This window comes from Topomyia yanbarensis, chromosome 3 (genome assembly GCF_030247195.1).
Source record: "Topomyia yanbarensis strain Yona2022 chromosome 3, ASM3024719v1, whole genome shotgun sequence".
Lineage (NCBI taxonomy): Eukaryota > Metazoa > Arthropoda > Insecta > Diptera > Culicidae > Topomyia > Topomyia yanbarensis.
Window position 1 is genome coordinate 37,620,507 of NC_080672.1, and position 20,901 is coordinate 37,641,407.

Sequence of the window (20,901 nt, forward strand, 5' to 3'; positions counted from 1 at the left end):
CGACTGCGGGATCTGCACCAATGGCATCCAGGCTCACAACTGAAAAGAACTTTAGTTGTATTCTGTTCCTGCCGTACTTTATAAGCCTTGCAATATCAGCATGTTTGCATACCAGTTGATAATCTATTTCCTTCAACGACTGCGCCTCATATCCGAACAGAGCAACAGGGAGTACCAGCGATATCTATGGAGAAAGTTTGCGCGTGTCCATAAGCTACGGGACTTCAGCCGAATACGTAAATCGTAGAAGATGCCATTTACAGTCGCAAACCACTTTTTATCTCACTAGTCTTCTAAGGTATTGGAACTCGTCGACAACCTCTTTCCGCGTCAATTTCTATCTCGGAATCAACACCGTGCTGGCGACCTGGTTCTCTATCAACTACAATTTATTTAATTTAATACTATACAGATCGACATTGGCAGCCTCTCTTTTAAAAGGCACAAAAGCCTCTTCCACTGCTCAACGGTCGACTCCAATGGTGTCTTAGTCACTCGGAAACCAAGAAGCATGCGAGATCTTTTAATGATAGTGCCGCTCCTTTGCACATCAGTTCTGGCATCGCACTTTAAAGCACTCATGAACAACAAATTAGGAAGTACATCGCTCTGTTTCTCACGCCAAAGAGTCACCCGTCACTCACGTGTCGGTGACTCTTTGGCTATTCTGTAACTTGTTTCTGACCCAAAATATTCAATTCGCCCGAGTTCGCAAGTTGTATACTGGTCTTCTAAAGAGCAACTATTGAAATCGAGAGCTATTACTATATACATATACATATATATATATATATATATATATATATATATATATATATATATATATATATATATATATATATATATATATATATATATATATATATATATATATATATATATATATATATATATATATATATATATATATATATATATATATATATATATATATATATATATATATATATAAGTTAAGCGCAAATCCGCCCTAACGACCATAAATGACAACTCAACCAAAAGCATCGTAGCAACACCCGAAATAGCTGAGCCAGCGTCGCGTACGTGGAACACGCGCGAACGACCAAACATCAGACCATCATGGGAGCCACCGTTACCAGGTGCAAGATCAGCAGTTCTAGGAATCAAGCTAGGGACTCAGGTGTTCGATAAACATTGAATAAAGCAGTCTTTAGTGTGCTGTCGAGTAGGTTAGTTCGGTTTTACTTTTTAAAAAGAAACTTTCCAAAGCAGAGGCTTTCACTGGCGCAGTCGGGTGCGGATTTTTTCAGTATTAACTCCCGGATAGATCCTTCCGCGAACGTATATCGCGCGAATTGTGTTGTGTTCTGAAAGATCCCGCCGAATCTACACACCTTGCGAACGGATATCGCAAAAAATACTGTAAGTAGTTTTAATTTTTCATAATAACGCTAAAGAGAACGGCTAAGTGAAACAAAAAAGCCCTATCTTTAGATAAACACCTAATACAATTACTAATTCAGAGACCCGAGCCCCGACCCACGGTAAGCGGAGGTCTGAATATCACAAAACTAAAATAAGGAAACTAACCCTAAAACAAAGAAAACAATAAATAATTTGCGATAAAGTGTATAAGTTTTTATAAGTTTTTATAAGTTTTTATAAATAAATTCAACAATGGAAGCTCATCTCCAGGCATGCATAGCTGAATTACAGCAGCTGCTCGCCGAAAAGGGGGAGCACATCGAGCAAATGCAGCTCGAATCCATTGGTGCAGCAGAAGCAGTGCAGGCTGCACAAGCCGCTGCTAATGCCGCGCGGTTGCAATTACAAACAACTAATATTGCGGACCAAACTCCACGGGTGGAAGACATTTTAAAATCACTTCAAACACCCCAAATAATCAAAGAGTTGCCGTCTTTCGATGGCAACCCAATAAAGCTGCATAGCTTTATTAAAAGCATTGATAACCTCATGCCACTTATAGAAAGTGCAAGAGGTACAACTGTATTTAATGTCTGGTTACAGGCAATTAGAGCAAAGGTTACTGGCGAAGCTGATAATGCACTGGAGCTCTACGGGACCATTCTAGAATGGGAAGAAATAAAGACCAATTTAATCACCCATTATAGTGACAGACGTGACGAAGTCTGCCTCACTAGAGATCTGTTCAAACTAGAACAGACCACAAGTATCGAAGATTTCTATGGAAAAGTGTCCCATATAATATCTCTGCTTGTTAATCTATTAAATTTAAACCACGACAGCGAACAAATTAAACATGCTAAGAAAAAATTATATGCTGAAATGGGCTTAAAGGTTTTCCTGGGAGGATTAAAAGATCCTCTTGGCCCGATAATTAGAGCGCAAACTCCAACTACTATCAGAGAAGCCTTGAGACTATGTCTCGAGGAAAACAACTACAATCACGGGAGAAACTGCCCAAAAACACCAATTTTTCCACCTGCTCTTCCTCCGAGACCATCTGCTAATCTGCAGAGAATTCCTATGCGACCTCCTCCAGGCTTCCTACAACCTCGACCACCTCCAACCTTCCAATTTCGACCCCCTCAGATATTTTCACAGTATCACCCCCTCAAAACGCCCAACAATACAGGCCACCTCCACCTATTCAACAATTCCGACCTCCTCCACCTTTCCGACAAGGTCAACCCCCACAATTTCGACAACCTCAGTACAATCAGCAATTTCCCAAACCAGTCCCTATGGAAGTCGATCCTTCCATCAGGAGCCGACAAATTAATTATATGAACCGCTCACACCCGACAAGAGCTAATCATGGTCCACATTATCAACTACAAGTCGACAACGAACCCTATGAGTATTTCTATGACGAATTTAATATTCCTGACCCTCAGGCACAATATGAAATGCCGAACTCATATCAGCAACCTGAGAATTCACTACCCGCAGACGAATATGCAGGGCAAACTTCTCAAACACAAAACGACAACACTAATAATAATGAAGAGGGAGACGATTTAAATTTTCTGATGGCTCAAGGTCACCATCCGATGACCTAGATAATTTCATTCCTTACATTACGATACAAACATCAAAAGGTTTACTAAAATTTCTCATTGACACCGGCGCTAATAAAAATTATATTAGCCCGCGACACGTCAACCTCGAAAGGTGTCGTTTTACGGAACCCATCAAAGTCCGTAATATTAGTGGTTCACACTGTTTAAATCAGTACGTCGAATTTTGTCCGTTCCCACAAAACGAAAAATTAAGATTTTACGTCTTCGAATTTCACGACTTTTTCGATGGATTGATTGGTTACCAATCCTTACAAAAGTTAAAGGCTGATATTCTGACCACCTCTAATGAACTTAAATTGCCAAACAATACAATCAAAATGCATCGCAAATATCCGAACACAACCCAGGTAACGCTCAATGCTCACGAGAGCAAAACAATTAACCTTCCCGTGAGTTCCACAGAAGGAGATTTTCTTCTAGAAGATGACTTAAAAATTAATCCCAACATAGTTATCGGATCCGGCATATACCAAGCAAATGACAATAGAGCATTCTTCCGAATTTCAAATCTTTCAGATACTCCTACAAAATTCTTGATTACGGATCCTCTAAACATTGAAATTAATAATTTCGAAACAAGTACACCCAACCTTAATCAACCCGATATAAAACAATCGCTTTTAAAACAGCTGCGGACCACACATCTGAATAAAGAAGAAGAATCCAAACTTCTGCAGCTCATATCGAAATATGAAGACGTATTTTTTATTGAAGGTGAAAAACTTACATTCACTAGCGCTATTAAGCACAAAATTAATACGAAAGATGACCTACCAGTACATGCTAAATCATACCGTTACCCTTTCTGTCATAGAGAAGAGGTACAACGCCAAATTATGAAAATGCTTGACCAAGGCATCATTCGGCATTCGAATAGTCCATGGACATCACCAGTCTGGATCGTCGAAAAAAAATTAGACGCTTCTGGAAAGAAAAAGTGGCGACTCGTAATAGACTACAGAAAACTTAATGAAAAAACGGTCGACGACCGTTACCCCATACCCAATATTACAGACATCCTCGACAAATTAGGTCGTTGTATGTATTTTACAACCTTAGACCTCGCCTCTGGTTTCCACCAAGTCGAAGTTGAAAAAGTAGACATTCCAAAAACTGCATTTAGTGTAGAAAATGGACACTATGAGTTTTTGCGAATGCCTTTTGGGTTGAAAAATGCACCTTCAACGTTTCAGCGCGTGATGGACAACGTGCTGAGGGAACACATCGGAGTCATATGTTTAGTGTACATGGATGACATCATTGTCTTTTCTACCAGTCTAACTGAGCATCTTGACAATTTGTCAAAAATCTTCGCGACATTGAAAAAACACAATCTGAAGGTACAATTGGACAAGAGCGAATTCCTACAAAAGGAGGTTGCCTTCCTGGGCCATATTGTGACTTCGGAAGGTGTCAAACCCAATCCCGACAAAATTAAAATTATAAAAGAATGGCCATTGCCGTCAAATGAAAAAGAACTGCGTGGTTTTCTAGGTATTTTAGGATACTACCGCAAATTCATTAAAGACTTCGCTAAAATAGCCAAGCCACTGACTAATGCCCTTAGAAAAGGTGAAGGCATTTCTCACTCGAGAGACTTCGTTGAAGCATTCGAAAAATGTAAAAATATTCTATCAGGGAGCAATATTCTGCAATATCCTGACTTTTCCAAACAATTCATACTTACCACAGATGCCTCCAACTTCGCAATCGGCGCTGTGTTATCTCAAGGAATTATAGGAAGTGATAAGCCGATAGCCTTCGCTTCCAGAACTTTGAATAAGTCAGAGGAAAAATATTCAGCTATAGAGAAAGAACTATTGGCTGTTGTATGGGCTTGCAAATATTTTCGCCCTTACTTATATGGCCGGAAGTTTATTCTTTATACTGATCATAAACCTCTCACATATGGGCTTAATCTGAAAGACACTAATAATAGGCTTGTCCATTGGCGTCTTTCACTTAGCGAATTTGATTACGAAATACGTTACCGTCCTGGTAAACAAAACATAGTCGCAGACAGTTTATCAAGGATTCGAAACGAAATTATTATAAATGAGGAGGAAATCTCATCCGATAATGCCACGGTGCATTCTGCGGATACAGACGACTCCGAATTTATCCCGTGTACTGAGCTCCCGGTGAACACCTTTAGTAACCAAATAATTTTGAAAGTCGGGCCTGACGAGCCAGACAATTACGAACAAATATTCCCCAGAGTATATCGAAGAACGATAACAAAATCTGTCTTCGGCGTACCAGTTATGATCCGTATATTCAAAGATTACATGGATCTTAGACGGACTAATTGTATCTACTGTCCGGAAAGTATTATGAACATCATACAGATCACCTACAAAAACTACTTTAGCAGGGCCAAACCGTTTAAAGTTGTCATTTCACAAAAACTTTTGATAGATTTACAAACACCAGAAGAACAGAACCTCGTGATAGAACAAACGCACGAATGTGCACACAGAGGAATCTGGGAAAATAATCAGCAAATAATAAAGAGGTATTATTTTCCGAAGATGAAAATAAAAATCAGAGAGTTCATAAAACTTTGCGACATATGTAACAAAAATAAATACGACCGACATCCCTACAAAATTATATTAGGATCAACACCAAATCCGAACAGACCGCTTGACATAGTTCACGTCGACATCTTCGTAGCAGAAAAGGAACACTTTCTGTCATTCTTAGACAAATTTTCCAGATACGGTACTCTAGTACACATCAAATCCCGAAACATTTTAGATATAAGAAAAGGGTTAACTAAATTTTTCAAAATCTACGGGACACCACGTTTAATCGTATGCGATAACGAGCCAGCCCTTAAGTCTATAGAAGTTCGTGGCCTCTTGCAGGACTTAAATATCGAAATATTTTTCACACCACCTAACCACAGCGAAAGTAACGGTACGGTTGAACGATTTCATTCAACCATAGCAGAAATATTTCGCTGTAACAAACCAAATTACGAAGATCTAAACATTAAAGAAATATTTAACATTGCGTGTACATTGTATAACAATACAATTCACTCTGCAATAAAACTCAAACCTAGGGAAGTTTTCTACGGGTTGAAAGATCAACAAGAAAGACCCCTCAATATAGAATTAATAGTAAAGGCCCGCAACGAACTCTATGACGAGGTTATGCTCGCACACAATAGAAACTAAGAAATTTGGAATATCATAATAAACACAGAGAACCAGAACCGGAAATAGAACCAAATGCCATAGCTTACAAAAAAATTCAAGGCATCAAAAAGAAAACAAAACCAAAGTATTTACCAGTCCGAGCATCAGAAAACAAGGGTAGAATACTTGTAGATGACTCTGGCCGGGAAATACACAAAGATAATGTCAAAAGAATTTAATAGATTTTGTACTTTCAGAAAACGAGATGATCAACGCCTGCAGAATCCTCCTGATTTGCCTCCTACTCACTCTTCCCATCACACCCTATTCACAGTCCATCCAGATACATGACATAACAAACAAGGGGGTGGTCGTAGCGTAGTTGGTAAATTGATTGCCTTGTACGCAGCGCACCTGGGTTCGAGTCCCGACCCCACACATAGGGTTAGAAATTTTTCATAAGAGATTTTTCTAACCCGAAGAGGCGAATGACCTTACGGTTAAAACCTCTATAATCGAAATAAAAAAAAAAAAAAAAAAAAAAAAATAACAAACAACGCAGGCGCGTTGCTTCTTCAAAGAGGGGAGGGAAGAATAATAGCGGGGTATGATAGACTTTTACACATAATCGACTTCACAAAATTTGACGTGTCTGTCGCAATAATTGAGAACATAATAAGTCAGATAAAAAATTCTACAGATTTTTCAGAAATAATTGTAACTAAATTAACTGAAATAAAGTTCATCCTTAGTACCTTGCACGATAGACCAAGAAATAAACGATCAATTAACATATTAGGAAGCATAATAAAAACGGTGACAGGGAATCTAGATGCTGAAGATATGAACATAATTAATTCTAATTTAGATAACCTCAGGAGAACAGAAAATGTATTAATCCAACAGAACAATAGACAAATAAAAATAAATTCCAAATTCGAAAATAGACTCAATATGATTACCGATGGTTTCAGAAACCAACAAAATGTACTTAATAAAATCATTGACAACGAAGATTATGTTATAACAGAAAATCATAAAATTTCAATTATTTTTCAACTAGACTCCCTTCTGAACACACTAAAATCAATTGAATATTGTATAATGTTAGCGAAACTAAATATTGTCAGTAAAACCATTTTCACACCAAAAGAAGTAGAAATAATAGCGCAGGAAATTAAAAACCAAGGCCTAGAAATCCACGATGCAGACGAAGCATTCAACTATCTGACAACAACCATCTTCTACAAGGGACCAACACTCATCATCAGCATCAACGCTCCACGCCTACTTTCTGAAAGATATAGAAAAGTCATCATCGAACCCCTACCACTCCTGAACCAAACCGTTAAGCTAACGCACAACACAGTTTTCATCAACCCGACACAAATACTTGCAGTAATTTCCAGATGTCAAGAATACAACAGAGTGACAATCTGCGAGAGGAAACAATTGATTGAAATCAGCGATGATCCTTGTGAAGCTCCACTTCTAAGAGGCCAACACGGAAAGTGCCATTTATCAGAAAAACCTCCGTCATCAGAAACAAGACCACTAACCCCAGGAACACTGTTGGTGATATCCGTTCACCAAGACGTACGCATCAACAGCACCTGCGGCATCAGCAATAGGACGTTAACCGGAATCCACTTGGTAACGTTTCATAATTGCTCACTCCACATTAGGAACGAGCTGTTCGAAAATTTTGAACTACGGTTCTATCAACCAACAATTTTGCCACTGCAATCAGGCAAAATACAAACTATGCAAATAGAGCGGCACGTAAACATATCAGAGCTACACCAATTCAACATAGCAAACAGAAACCGCCTCGAAATAGTTAACGTGGAACACCGACTTGGATTTTTATCGCTTAGCACAGCAGTTGTCCTCATTTTCGCATTGTTGATTTTTATACTTGTTAAATATTACCAGTTTACAAAAATAGAAAATTGCTCGGGACGAGCAATACTTGAAGGGGAAGCAGTTAAGCGCAAATCCGCCCTAACGACCATAAATGACAACTCAACCAAAAGCATCGTAGCAACACCCGAAATAGCTGAGCCAGCGTCGCGTACGTGGAACACGCGCGAACGACCAAACATCAGACCATCATGGGAGCCACCGTTACCAGGTGCAAGATCAGCAGTTCTAGGAATCAAGCTAGGGACTCAGGTGTTCGATAAACATTGAATAAAGCAGTCTTTAGTGTGCTGTCGAGTAGGTTAGTTCGGTTTTACTTTTTAAAAAGAAACTTTCCAAAGCAGAGGCTTTCACTTATATATATATATATATATATATATATATATATATATATATATATATATATATATATATATATATATATATATATATATATATATATATATATATATATATATATATATATATATATATATATATATATATATATATATATATATATATATATATATATATATATATATATATATATATATATATATATATATATATATATATATACATATATATATATATATATATATATATATATATATATATATATATATATATATATATATATATATATATATATATATATATATATATATATATATATATCCTAACAACTTCTTCGAACATGTTCAAAGTTCTTGGAGTAGGTTTCAGTAACTGCACAAATTGGAACAAGATGGTCTGATTTCACAAATTATCCCAATGTTTGTTGCATATTCAGTATTCTGTGTTATAATACTATTTCAGACCTTTCCGATGCGAATAATCTGTTGATTTCATCGGTGATCTACAGGGTGTTTGGTTCATAGTTAAGAATCTCTCGAGGGATGATTGACTGTCATATTTGGAGAAAAAAATCGTTCTACACATACCATGAAATCTCAACCGTTACTAAGTTATTGAACTTTTTGTGTTAAATACTTAGTTGTCTTAAAATAGCTCTAACTCAAAAAATATACTTTGTATTTCAAATCTTTTAGATCCATTGGATAGGTGAGAAATGAACTGAAAAACTGAAAAATGTCCTCAAATGTTACAGCTAATGAGGTTAAGTAATTTTTTCACAGTAATTTATTTAAAATTTAACAATTTTGATCGATTTTTCGTTCACTTCGCGAAAATCTTAATAGTTAACATCACTATTTTAATAATTCAAATTGTTAGTCTTGAAAAGTTGTATAATTTGTTCTTTGACATGATACACTTATCTTGTCTTGTTTTCATGTGTTTGGGTTATTGCACTTGGATCTCATTTTCACAAATACTAGTTCTTATTCAAAAAGTATGGCACTTATTGTACCTTTTCTTATTTTTATTCGAAAGCCAGGAAAATTTTGCTGAGAAAAATGTATTAATACCTTTCAGTTAAGCGAATTTAGTATTCTTTTAGAAAATAATTAGTTTAAAGTTAGTGTTATTATTTGCATTTTCGTTATTTTCTTAAAATAGTAAATAATAAACTTCACCATTATTATCATGAAATGAATGCATCTCAGGAAGTTTTACAATTCTTTCTTTGACTCCATTCAAATATCTCTTTTAGTTTCGAAGCAAAATCATTTTTGTCTTCTCGTTTCATATGCAAAAACAACAATTTCGAACCCACTGCATTTGTGATGAGGCCATGATGTGTTAACTATTAAATTGCAGCGAAATGAAAAGCGATAGGGATAAAGTGTCAAATAACAAGTTGTAGAGAATATGAGGGGTACCAAATGAACAATAGTAACGATAAATTTAGTTGATTAATAATTAGAATAATTGCAAAAATCACCAAAAAATGCAAATTTTGAATTATACTACTAGTAAAAAGTCATGTAGTACACTTAACTAAAAGATATCTGTACATACATCGAAAGGAAATTTTCTCAGCTTTCCAATGAAGTCCTGATAACAGCGATATAAAGCATATTTTTAGATTAGAGTCTTTTAAGAACATGCAAGTCAATTACAGGAAAAGTTTAGAAGTCAAATTACAAGGAAACGAGAAGAGATAGGAATGTAATGTTGAAGAACAAATTATGAATCGTCCTTAAACCCAACTTTAAGATAATAAATATTGCTATAATCATAATTCATTATTTTGAGAAAATTAACAAAAACCTCATCAAAAACACTAACTTTTAACTACTTTACAACTAAAAGGTAATTAAAACTAATTATCTGAAAGATATGAGAACACCATTCAATATAAAATTTTCTCACCTTGCCAATAGCACTAAAAGATTTAAAATACGAGGTATACTTTTTGAGTTAGAGGTGTTTTTTAAGATAAACAAGTTTTTTACACAAAAAGTTCAATAACTCTGTAACGGTTAAGATTTGATGGTGTGTATGTGTAGAACAATTTTTTGCTTCAAATATCCCCTCGAGAGATTCTTACTCTTGAACCAAACACCCTGTATATCACTAACGTCAGAAATTTAATGAAGCTCAGTTATATTATATATTTTATGACTTTGAATGTTTTTCAACGAAGAAACTATCCACGTTTTTGACCAAGAGTTTGTATTGGCCCAAAATAGGTACCAATAGCCCCCATTGTCCATTATAGGAATTCGCGTTGCTCTCTACTCCAAATGAGCGAACTTTACGAACTTTATTTTCGATGTTCTACTGCTCATATGTATCAACCGATTACGGTTCGATTGGTTTCGGAATCCAATTGAGCAAATCATGCATGATTGTCTATTTGATGCCATAAAATGAAAAATGAACAAATCTTGCGTGGTTGAAAAAATCGAATGCGTATTATTTTTACTAAACTTCCGTAGAATTCTGAAGAAATTTAATCCGTAGATCCGTAGAAAGGAGAGAAATACGTAGATCTACGGAATAATCCGTACGATTGGCCACCCTGGATAGCACTGTTGATGAAAAAATTAAGATAGGTGATAAGGGACGAGGACGAAAATAGCTGACCACTACAACGTTCTAGCAACAGTAGCGAATGAGAGAAAAACAAGAAAGAGCAATCTGATGAAAATTAAGAATTTCCTGTCCAGAGAAAATCTACATTCGGAGACCTCTCGAACGAAGTAGGGTAGAATCAACACCAGGGCAATCCGAATAGATCGCGACAAAGCTGGGAGCTAAATGGCTGAAAAAAACGGGCATCGGTATTAAGAGAAATTCTGCCGCCAGGGAACTCTCAGTCGGCGTAGGGTTGCATCACCACCGGCGACTGCTCGGGTAGATCGTGACAAAGTAATGGCAAACGGTTGAGCCGAAATGGACCGAGGTGGGAGCTAAATGGCCCACCGAACGCAACGGAGTCAAGAAAAGAAGAGGAGGACGAGAACAGGAGGTTAAGGTTGTCGATAGGTGTATTGGTGAAAGATAGGTGTATTGGTGAAAGAACCGTATGAATTCGACGATACCACGTGCCAAGTCGGCCGTGGTCTCTTTTGAAGATTCCTTCTCGGTAAAAAAATACACACATACAGGCATAATCTCAATTCGTCGAGCTGTGTCGAATGATATGGCTTGGCCGAGGTCGTTGAGATTTCCTGAAGTGAAAAACTGCGGCCATTTGTTCCGGTCCATGTGTTGATGGGTCAGTATCTAGGTTTCAGATGGCCACTCAGTGCGGACAGAGACTGATGGAAAATAAACATGAAAAAATAGAAAACAAAACGGCACACATGGAATACCTGGGAATAGGCAATCATTTGCTCACTGAGTGTGCCTATTTACTAACTGGATGATATAGCTACACCGCTGCACAGTGGCGGATTTGGCTAAAAACCTGGCCAAAAGTCGAAAATTGCATGGTAGTACTTTGGGATCTAGTACATATATTGTCCTTCAGATGGTGCTGCCGCATGCTATTTTAAGTGAAACACTCCAAAATTTTCATATTTGAGGTGTTGACACATCCAAACAGCTTAAACCATCGCGCTTTGCTCATATTTTTCATCGAGCGCCCGAAATATCAGTATTATTCAAGTGTAGCTAGATTTTGATAAAAGTGTCGGTTTCAAATGTGTAATAATGGAAAGTTAGGCTGACGGTATGTATTTTAATTATATGTACTGACGTCAAAACATATTATTTTGTTTGTCTATAGAAAATGTCAATAACTTTCACGCTTTTGTAGCAGACGGTTTCAACAGACATTTTTGCTAAATTATTGAAATACTTTTTTTGTCCACGTATGTCCACTATGTTTTAAGGCAATTTGTGTTCCTTGAACGATTCTCTATTTGGAACATAATAGAATTCTTGCCCTAATTCGCCCGTTTATGAGTAATCTTTGATTAAGTGATTAAGAGACGGAGATGGATTATAAGATTTTTAGATTAAAATTTGGACTCGCACTTTTAATTACTACTGCACCTCCGGTTGTCATAGCGAGTCGCACAATACTGCATTTTGATCAGAAAGAATTGTGTATTTAGTGGTGAAAATTTCATCGAGATTCATAAACATGTTCAAAAGTTATCAAAAGTGGAACGCAAAAGATGTAAATAATTTTGGTCGTTCATATGGAAATCCAACGAGGTCAACAGAAGTAATCGCCAAAGGTTCCAAATATCAAAAATCGATTGTGGATGCCATGATTAAACGTTATCGGGGAACTATGACCTTTGATCATGCAAAACAAAACAAATCTAAAGGTGGAATATATGACTGGATACTACAAGCGAAAAGAGTAGAGTAGTGCAAAAGAATACTGGGATCTCCGGCCGTTATTTCGCCAAAGAGCTCACTTTGGCGTACACTCCAGTTTGTCGAATTTGTTTGTGAGAAGGTTGATAGTCGTAGCATGTCAGCAAGCATGACAATAAAACGTGGTTGCTCAAAACTATAACAGGAAGCAGTACTAGCATGTTCTGACCAAGTATAACGCAAGAATTTAAATGTTTCATCGTATAATAATGTACTTTGGACAAATCCTCGGTCAAATTTAATTTAAATAAAACTATCAATCTTAGTGAATTTCACTCATTTTCGTATTTTTCTCATATTTATTTTTAGTTACTGCAATTTGAATGCAAACTTGTTGTCAATTTTCACTCCATGCATTTCGTCGCAGAATCGGCTTATTTTCTGTATATTAGAAAAATACTATTTTTCGTTCTTTGAGAAATATATGCATCAGCAATTGAACAATAATCGTACAGAGAGTTTAAAAGTTTTGTAACTATGTTGCATAATATTTCAAAATACATAGTTTGAAATGCCTAATAACATCAATTCTCATAATAGCTACATTATCTAGACACCCAATCCTCTTAATGCATGCAAATCAACAAATTCTATCATTTAGCTACACACTATTTAAAATTCGATACATTATAAACGTTATTGACATACACTGGAGCCATTAAATCTTCATTCGTGAAAATTTACTTATTTTTAGATTAAAATGTCGGCCATTTTGCATGCGCCATTTTGAATTTTGAAAATCTGACATCACAATCGTAATCTGCGCCCCAAAAAACCATGGTATACACCTTTGCAGATCAATCAAAACCATTTTCGACTTTTGGCCAGGTTTTTAGGGAAATACGCCACTGTGCGCTGCCTGGTCGAGAAATGGCAATCTTCACCCGAATGTAATCATTGTCACCTGTATTAGGTAATTAACAAGTGTAATTCGGAATTCCAATTTAAAACTACAAGGGGCAGCCCTATGGGGTTGCACGAACTGTAGACGTAGGACTATACTACCTAATGTAAAATATTTATTTTCTTAGTACTTAGTGTGTGGGAAAAAACACCCGAACCGGTAAAGAAAAATCAAATTTTAGACAATATAATCACATCTCATGTATAGAACAAGCTTTCTAGTTGCTCTCAAACAGATCCTAAAAGTTCAAACACCCATGGATAACCCCAAGTTTGTAGATGTGTTTCGACGCCACAGGATTGTAAAATGGTTAATATTACGTCATGAAAATTCAATTCTTCCGTGACAATTATTTTGCCTGCAAATACATACAGGACATTTTGCAGGTCACCAGAAGCTGTTCATTTTACCACCGCCACATGTTCATTTTACCCACTCGCTATAAACATTTTTGGAGATGCACATGTTTAGAAATCAAGAATCATGTTTGAAAAAATGTGTTTATGACGAAGTATTTTTACCAGATATGTACAAAACATGTCTAACAAGAAACATATAAGGTGATTGTAATATCACATTCACTTATTAGTTAGAAAATAATGACTTTGCTTAACGTGTTCATTTTACGGCCAGTTCCCTTACCTACCAACACATTCGCCCCAAACATTGAACTCAACATGATGATGGGTAGAGCGAAAGAGACAACTAGTACCACCACGACACTATTAGCGCATTTCACCAAAATTCAACGCGGCCATTCCCGATTGAAAGGAATGGCCGCGCTTAGCCCATCTGTCATAATATCGTGATTTTGCATAGCGAAGGGTTGAATGAACACATTTTGTTCCAAAAACAGCCCTGCGTTATGCAACACTTTGTGCAGGTTGATTATACCAGTTGCAAGTGGGGCCAAATTCACCAAGTTCCGTAAAATTCCTTTTAAATTACAGAATTGATAAAATTGCTGGGATGAGCTAAACTAATTAATCAAATCCTGTTTTAAAAACTGTCCTTGCGTTTAAACCAAAATGGGAAGCTTATTAATACCACTACATTACTTAATTTCAAGCGCAAATAGCAAATATATGTGCTAGTTAAACCAAAAATTTACTGGCAACATTACAGCGGCATTTAGGGAGCAGTTGGAGCGGTCGCCTGTTGGACGATACAGGGTAGCGTCCCTCCACAGCCAGTGTAACGGACTTCTAACTCAGCTACACTGGCTGTAAAAAACACAGCGCAGTGATCTGCTTCGCCAGCCGTTCAACAGGGAACTGAGCGTGTCTGGCCAAGTCCGTTATTTAAATAGTCGATGATGACGTCATTCATAGAAGCGTAGCGCGCTAGGTACACCAATCTGTCGTACAGTGCTTGGGAAGCGCTATCTTCTGTGTGTTAATGCGCGATATTTTGACAAGGTTGTATATTATTTAATTTTTTAATGCTATGATATCAAAAATCTTTGGGTTTATCTGTTGGAATCTATTCTTAGAAGTATTTCGGGGCGATTTGTGCAAAAAATTTGAAAATTTATCGTGAGATGGCTGAATTATATGCGTTTAAAATTGGACCACTTTTCGTTACATACCATTTTTGTAGAATTTGCAGAGTGCACCCTCATATCGAAAACAAAGACGTAGTCCTACGTCAAAAACCGATCCGTGGGATGGTATCCGGCGTAATTGTATCATTTGATGAATTGAAATGGAATTTTTAGATTTGATATTAGTATTGAAAATGCCGCAATATATTTTCTAGAAATTCTTTACGATACAGTCTTCAGTTTGATACAAGTTGTCGTATCTCTCCCTCTTTCGTTTTCTCGCTAGCATTTTGTATTAACCCGTTTTGAATAAACTTTGTTCTCAGAGGCAACCACACGATACCGATCCCATAACCCACAATCATTTAAACACGGGAAAAATTTTCCCCATTGTGTTCCCTTGCAGTAACGTTGACAGTATCGTGATCAACAGTACCTGGCTCTATTGTGAGGTTCATTCACGTGGCACTTACTTGCAGGTCTCTTTGCCTGGCATTGCCTGGAAGGTCGGATGAAATGTTTCTTAAACCAGAACGCCAGGGTGTGAACCTGCAGGCGCTTGCCTAGTGTGAAGGCATCATAATATAACGGCGAATTGGGTGGTCAGAACCGCCCACACTTACATCCGGATGCACTTACTGGCACGGGGAAAAGAAGGCAAACGTTGCTTCACTTTTGTTGCGTCGTTTGCCTCCAGGCGGGGTGGGTTGGTTAGGAAAGCGTCACTCAGACCCAACGGGGAATCCACGGCTGGCTTCTCTTTTGTGCGAGAAGCAACAGGACGTCTAATCCTCTTAGGTGACGTCAACTTGTTGGCAGAAACGATTACGGATCCGGGAAGTTGGAGACTGGCAGTAGCGGCGGTAAAGTAGTGCAGCACGGTTTCAGCTTTTGTTCAGCCGAGTTCTTTCGAATATATGCAAGTACGTATTATTCTCTTGGACGAACCAACAGATGGGTGACTTCAAGTATACATAGTATGAATTGTATTGAAAAAGCGACAAAGCATACAGACAGACTAAAATAGTGCTCTGGAGCAGGACGAGAAGAAGAAACAAACGACTGGAAGAAGCAGGCAGTGATGAGTGGAACATTAGCAAATTGTCGACAGCCTCTATCGTATCGGTTAAGAGCAGCCTGTTGTCGGTGTGCCCTCTTGACTTGATGGCGCTATCGAGCGCTTTGTTTTTTGGGAACTCGAGACGAGACATCTGGAGTCAGGTGGATCTTGCCGCTAGGTGGTTTGAATTCGATATAACATAACTTCCAATACAAGGTGCGACAAGGAACAATACCTACTTCTGAATTCCATACGAGCAAAACAAAAGACATCATATGAGTCCAACAATGTCGTGTTCAAGGCGTTAAACGTTGAATGGTTGAATGCAAGGACAGCTCTGGATGCTGCCTGGAATAATCAGGTTACATTCTATCATATCACAAATGAAAAAGGACAAAATAGCACCCATGAAACAAAATGCAGGCTGGAATTGAAATTCTTGGTAATTTTCATCAGTCATACAAACTATTCCGAAAAAATCTCTTTCCAAATCTCTGCAACCGAATGAACCACCATCCCAACATCATGTTTTCATAGTTCTACATATTGTGAATATCAGCAAATTTCAAAATGAACTACATCATTATGATCACGAATTCTCTTCCCAACCCTACATCATTTATTTTCGTTGAATCTGTTCAGTTCCGGTGAAAACCAACAAAGGGCGTTCGCATGCAAAACTACCTCAAATAATCACAGCATGCTTTCAGTCTGTCAGTTTCGCGCTGCCATCGCTCGGCTTCGCCGCTAAAGGCAACCGAAATCACGTGAACCAGCAGATTTCCCGCATTTGCCATTGGAAGCCCGAAACGTGCCATCCTGCCGACAGCCGACAGAGCGGGTGGCCTTCGTTCCAGCATCGAAATAGTATGGAAACCCCTCAGGTTGGGGAACAACAGGGTAACTATTTTATCACTGTTTCCTACTGGCACTGCGCTCGCTGGCCTCTACACGCCTCTAACGTCTCGCGACTTACCGGCCTGGCCGATGTTGGGTTGCACGTCGCAAAAAAAAATGCAAACACGTCCGGAAGCCGAAAGCTTCGCGTTTGTTGCGGCAGCGGTAAATCGATTTCCGTAAATTACTGTTTTTGCGGGTTTTCTCCCCATGGGTACGAACAATGGAACGCGGAAGCTACTTTTGTATTTCGCCTTTCGGTGATGAACGGGTGAAGCCTTGACTTCGGCCAAAATAAGTTTAAATGGCCCATTTTACACAAATGAGAACACCGTGGTCCACTTTACAGCGGTGGATGGGTTGCTTTAAACCGCACCACCGCAACATTTTGTGGTTTCCGTGCGTGCGATACGCTAAATATAGATAGCAATACATGCAGACGAAGAACCGATGCTGGCATTTTGGGTCGACTAGTGATCGGCCGTATTTTCGCGGTTGTTTGAATGAAACCCGGCGCTTTTATGTGCCATTTATGCTTGATGATTGGTGGGAAATTATAGTTACTAATTTGCTGAGGGAGAGTACTTTCATGATTGGGTTGATAATTAGTTTGCTCGCGGAAGTAGGTGAGTCTGTGTATGTGGGAGGGGGCGGGGAGTTTGTTGACAGCGCTTAGGTAGAGCAGTAATGAATTGTGGCAGCATACATTTAATTGAATTTTTGCCTACTGACAAGAGTATTTATTTCAGCCATTTTTTTCAATTCGTTTCTTTGATACGGCTCAATGCACGAGCCAAACGAAGCCTTTTATACAGGGTGTTCGGGTAGAACAAAGCACACTATTTTGATAGCAATTATTCAATCAAAAGCTTCTAATACAGATTTGATTGGGAAAATTGCAGAATATAACATATATAGGTTAAGGTTGGACAGAGAATTTTTTTCCACACCGTGAAAATCTCACCCGAACTTCGTGACGAACGAAGTACTCTAGCTGTTGACTCGCCCATCACTCAAATCAAAACTTTGGGCTTGCATTGACAGCCGTCCGACGATGTGTTTCGTTATTCCGTGCCCAAATGGTCTCAGGAGAGACCGATTTCTCGCCGTATTGTACTGTCCGACACAGCACGGCTCTACGATCCTCTAGGGCTTATTGATCCGGTTGTAGTGATCGCTAAATTTTTCGTACAAACCCTCTGACGAACTTCTAAGAACTGGGACGATCCGCTAGACGAGACCCAGCTGCAGTATTGGTTGGAGTTCCGTAGCAGCTTAGATAAATTAGCTACAGTCATTATTCCGAGATGGGTTGCGTTCGCTTTCGCTCCAGTCTCAGTAGAGATGCACGGCTTTTGTGATGCCTCCGAGAAAGCTTACGGGGCTTGCATTTATTTGCGGACAGTTTCCATCGATGGGACAATATCCGTACGCCTATTAGCCGCCAAATCGAGGGTGGCTCCTCTCGGTGACTCAATGAAACAAAGGCGTATCTGTCTACCCCGGTTGGAACTTTCATCAGCGCTCTTGTTGAGTCACCTCTACCATAAAGTTCACACCAGTATAGAATCGAATACCAAATCCATATTCTGGACAGACTCGATGATTACTCTGCATTGGCTTAGTTCAAATCCATCCCGATGGAAGACGTTTATTGCCAATCGCGTCTCGGAAGTGCAGCATTTAACGAGTGGAGCAATATGGGCTCATGTACCTGGCATCGAGAATCCTGCGGATATAATCTCCCGAGGAATGTATCCAGATCAACTTAAGTAAACATCTTCGTGGTGGAGTGGAGCACCATGGCTTAGCCGACCCTCTCGTTTTTGGCCACCACTAACCTGTCAAATTACCGTCGATTCCCTACCGCCAGAACTGCTGGAGGAAAAGGCTGTCTCATTGCCAATTCAAGTGTACCAGCCAAATGAAATTTTTTTCGTTCGATCATCGTTCTCAGCTCTCTTTCGTATTGTTGCCTTACTTTGCCGCTTCATTCATAACAGCAAGTCCAACAACCGCAGTAGTAGGGGATCAGGTTTACTATCCACGATGGAGCTCAATGAAGCGTGAAGGTCCTTGTTCGACTAGCAAAGTCAGAAGTATTCGCTCAAGATATCGCAACAGTGTCCAAGGACAAGTGGGACCGAAATCAGCTCTGAAACATCACACTCCAATTTATCGTCGATGGGATCCTCAGAATTCGTGGCCGACTTCGACATGCGGCCATATCTCTAGATCGGAATAATCCAATGATTCTGCCGGCGCGACATCCCATCACGAAATCAATACTTAACTACTACCATCTAAAGAATTTACACGCTGGACCTCAACTGATTGTAGCATGCGTTCGGGAAAAATTCTGGCCACTTCGCATCCGCGATTTGGCACGAAGCGTAGTGCATTCCTGCATAAGCTGCTTTCGTTGTCGTCCTCGAAACCTCGAGTAACTCATGGGAGATCTACCTCCAGAGAGAGTTACCCCAACGTTACCCTTCTTTAACACTGGAGTAGATCTCTGTGGACCATTTCTATATCGTAGCAGCAAAAGAGCGACTGCTATAAAGTGCGACGTAGCAATCTTGGTGTGCTTTGTCACAAAGGCAGTTCATATAGAGTTTGTCTACGACCTCTCCCCTGCGTCGTTCATAGCAGCGTTGCATCGGTTCATCGCTCACAGAGGGAAGCCAAATCAAATAGAGTGCGACAACGCCAAAAACTTCGTGGGAACTTCAAGAGAACTGGGAGAGCTCACCAAGCAGTTCCGTTCACAGCAGCATCAAGATGAAATAATCAACCGCTGTGCAGATAACGGAATACCCTTCAAATTCATTCCGCCACGGAGCCCAAACTTCGGTGGCATTTGGGAAGCGGCGGTTAAATCTTTCAAACAGCACTTCCGTCGTACCGTTGGAAACTCTGTACTATCACAGGATGAGTTCGTGGCACTTCTGGCTCGCATCGAAGCTTATTTAAACTCACGGCCGCTCACAACACTCACAGCTGATCCAAATGACCTGGAGGTATTAACTCCGGGTCACTTTCTCGTATTTCGTCCACTGACATGCTTTCCCGAACTTGACCTCTCCGGTGTCCCGAAAGGTCGACTTAGCGGTTGGCAAGAAAATCAACACGGCGACTCTGGAAGCAGTGGACAAAGGACTATCTTTCTGGACTCCATCCCCGAACCAAGTGGACGCGCATCAGAGATAACATCTCCATCGGCACGATGGTTCTTCTAAAGGAGGATAACCTCCCGCCTCTAAAATGGAAGTACGGTAGAATCACCACCATCATTCGTGGAGACGACGTACGGACAGTAGATGGAGAATATCGGCGCGCAATCTCGATAATATGCGTCCTTCCTACTCGTCAACCCACAACCGAGTCAGCTGGCGCTACCAGTATCAACCCAGATGACCTCTAAGCTCTTCCATCGCAGTACTTCGGTGCTGCGCAACGAACGGAGCCCCTGGGGCCTCCACAACTGTAAGTATTGTTTATTAAAGAACCCGCAAAAAACTTATAGAATGTTCCTCCTCCGGCATGTGCTGCGCTTCGATGGCTGCTCCGACCGTCAACCATGAGTAAGCCCAACCCTGATGACGCAGAAGGACGACTCGATCACTGTAGATGCTGGCCGGCCCGAAGGACGACCACAAAGACGTCACTATCCGAAA

General features: G+C 39.2%; 1 protein-coding gene across 1 annotated transcript; it reads left to right on the top strand.

Annotated features, from left to right (window-relative positions):
• The first annotated feature begins 19,674 nt into the window (after window positions 1-19,674).
• LOC131686881 (uncharacterized) lies at window positions 19,675-20,463 on the top strand. The gene has a single exon (XM_058970884.1). The coding sequence runs from the start codon at window positions 19,675-19,677 to the stop codon at window positions 20,461-20,463; it is 789 nt and encodes a 262-aa protein (XP_058826867.1).
• Window positions 20,464-20,901: the final 438 nt, after the last annotated feature.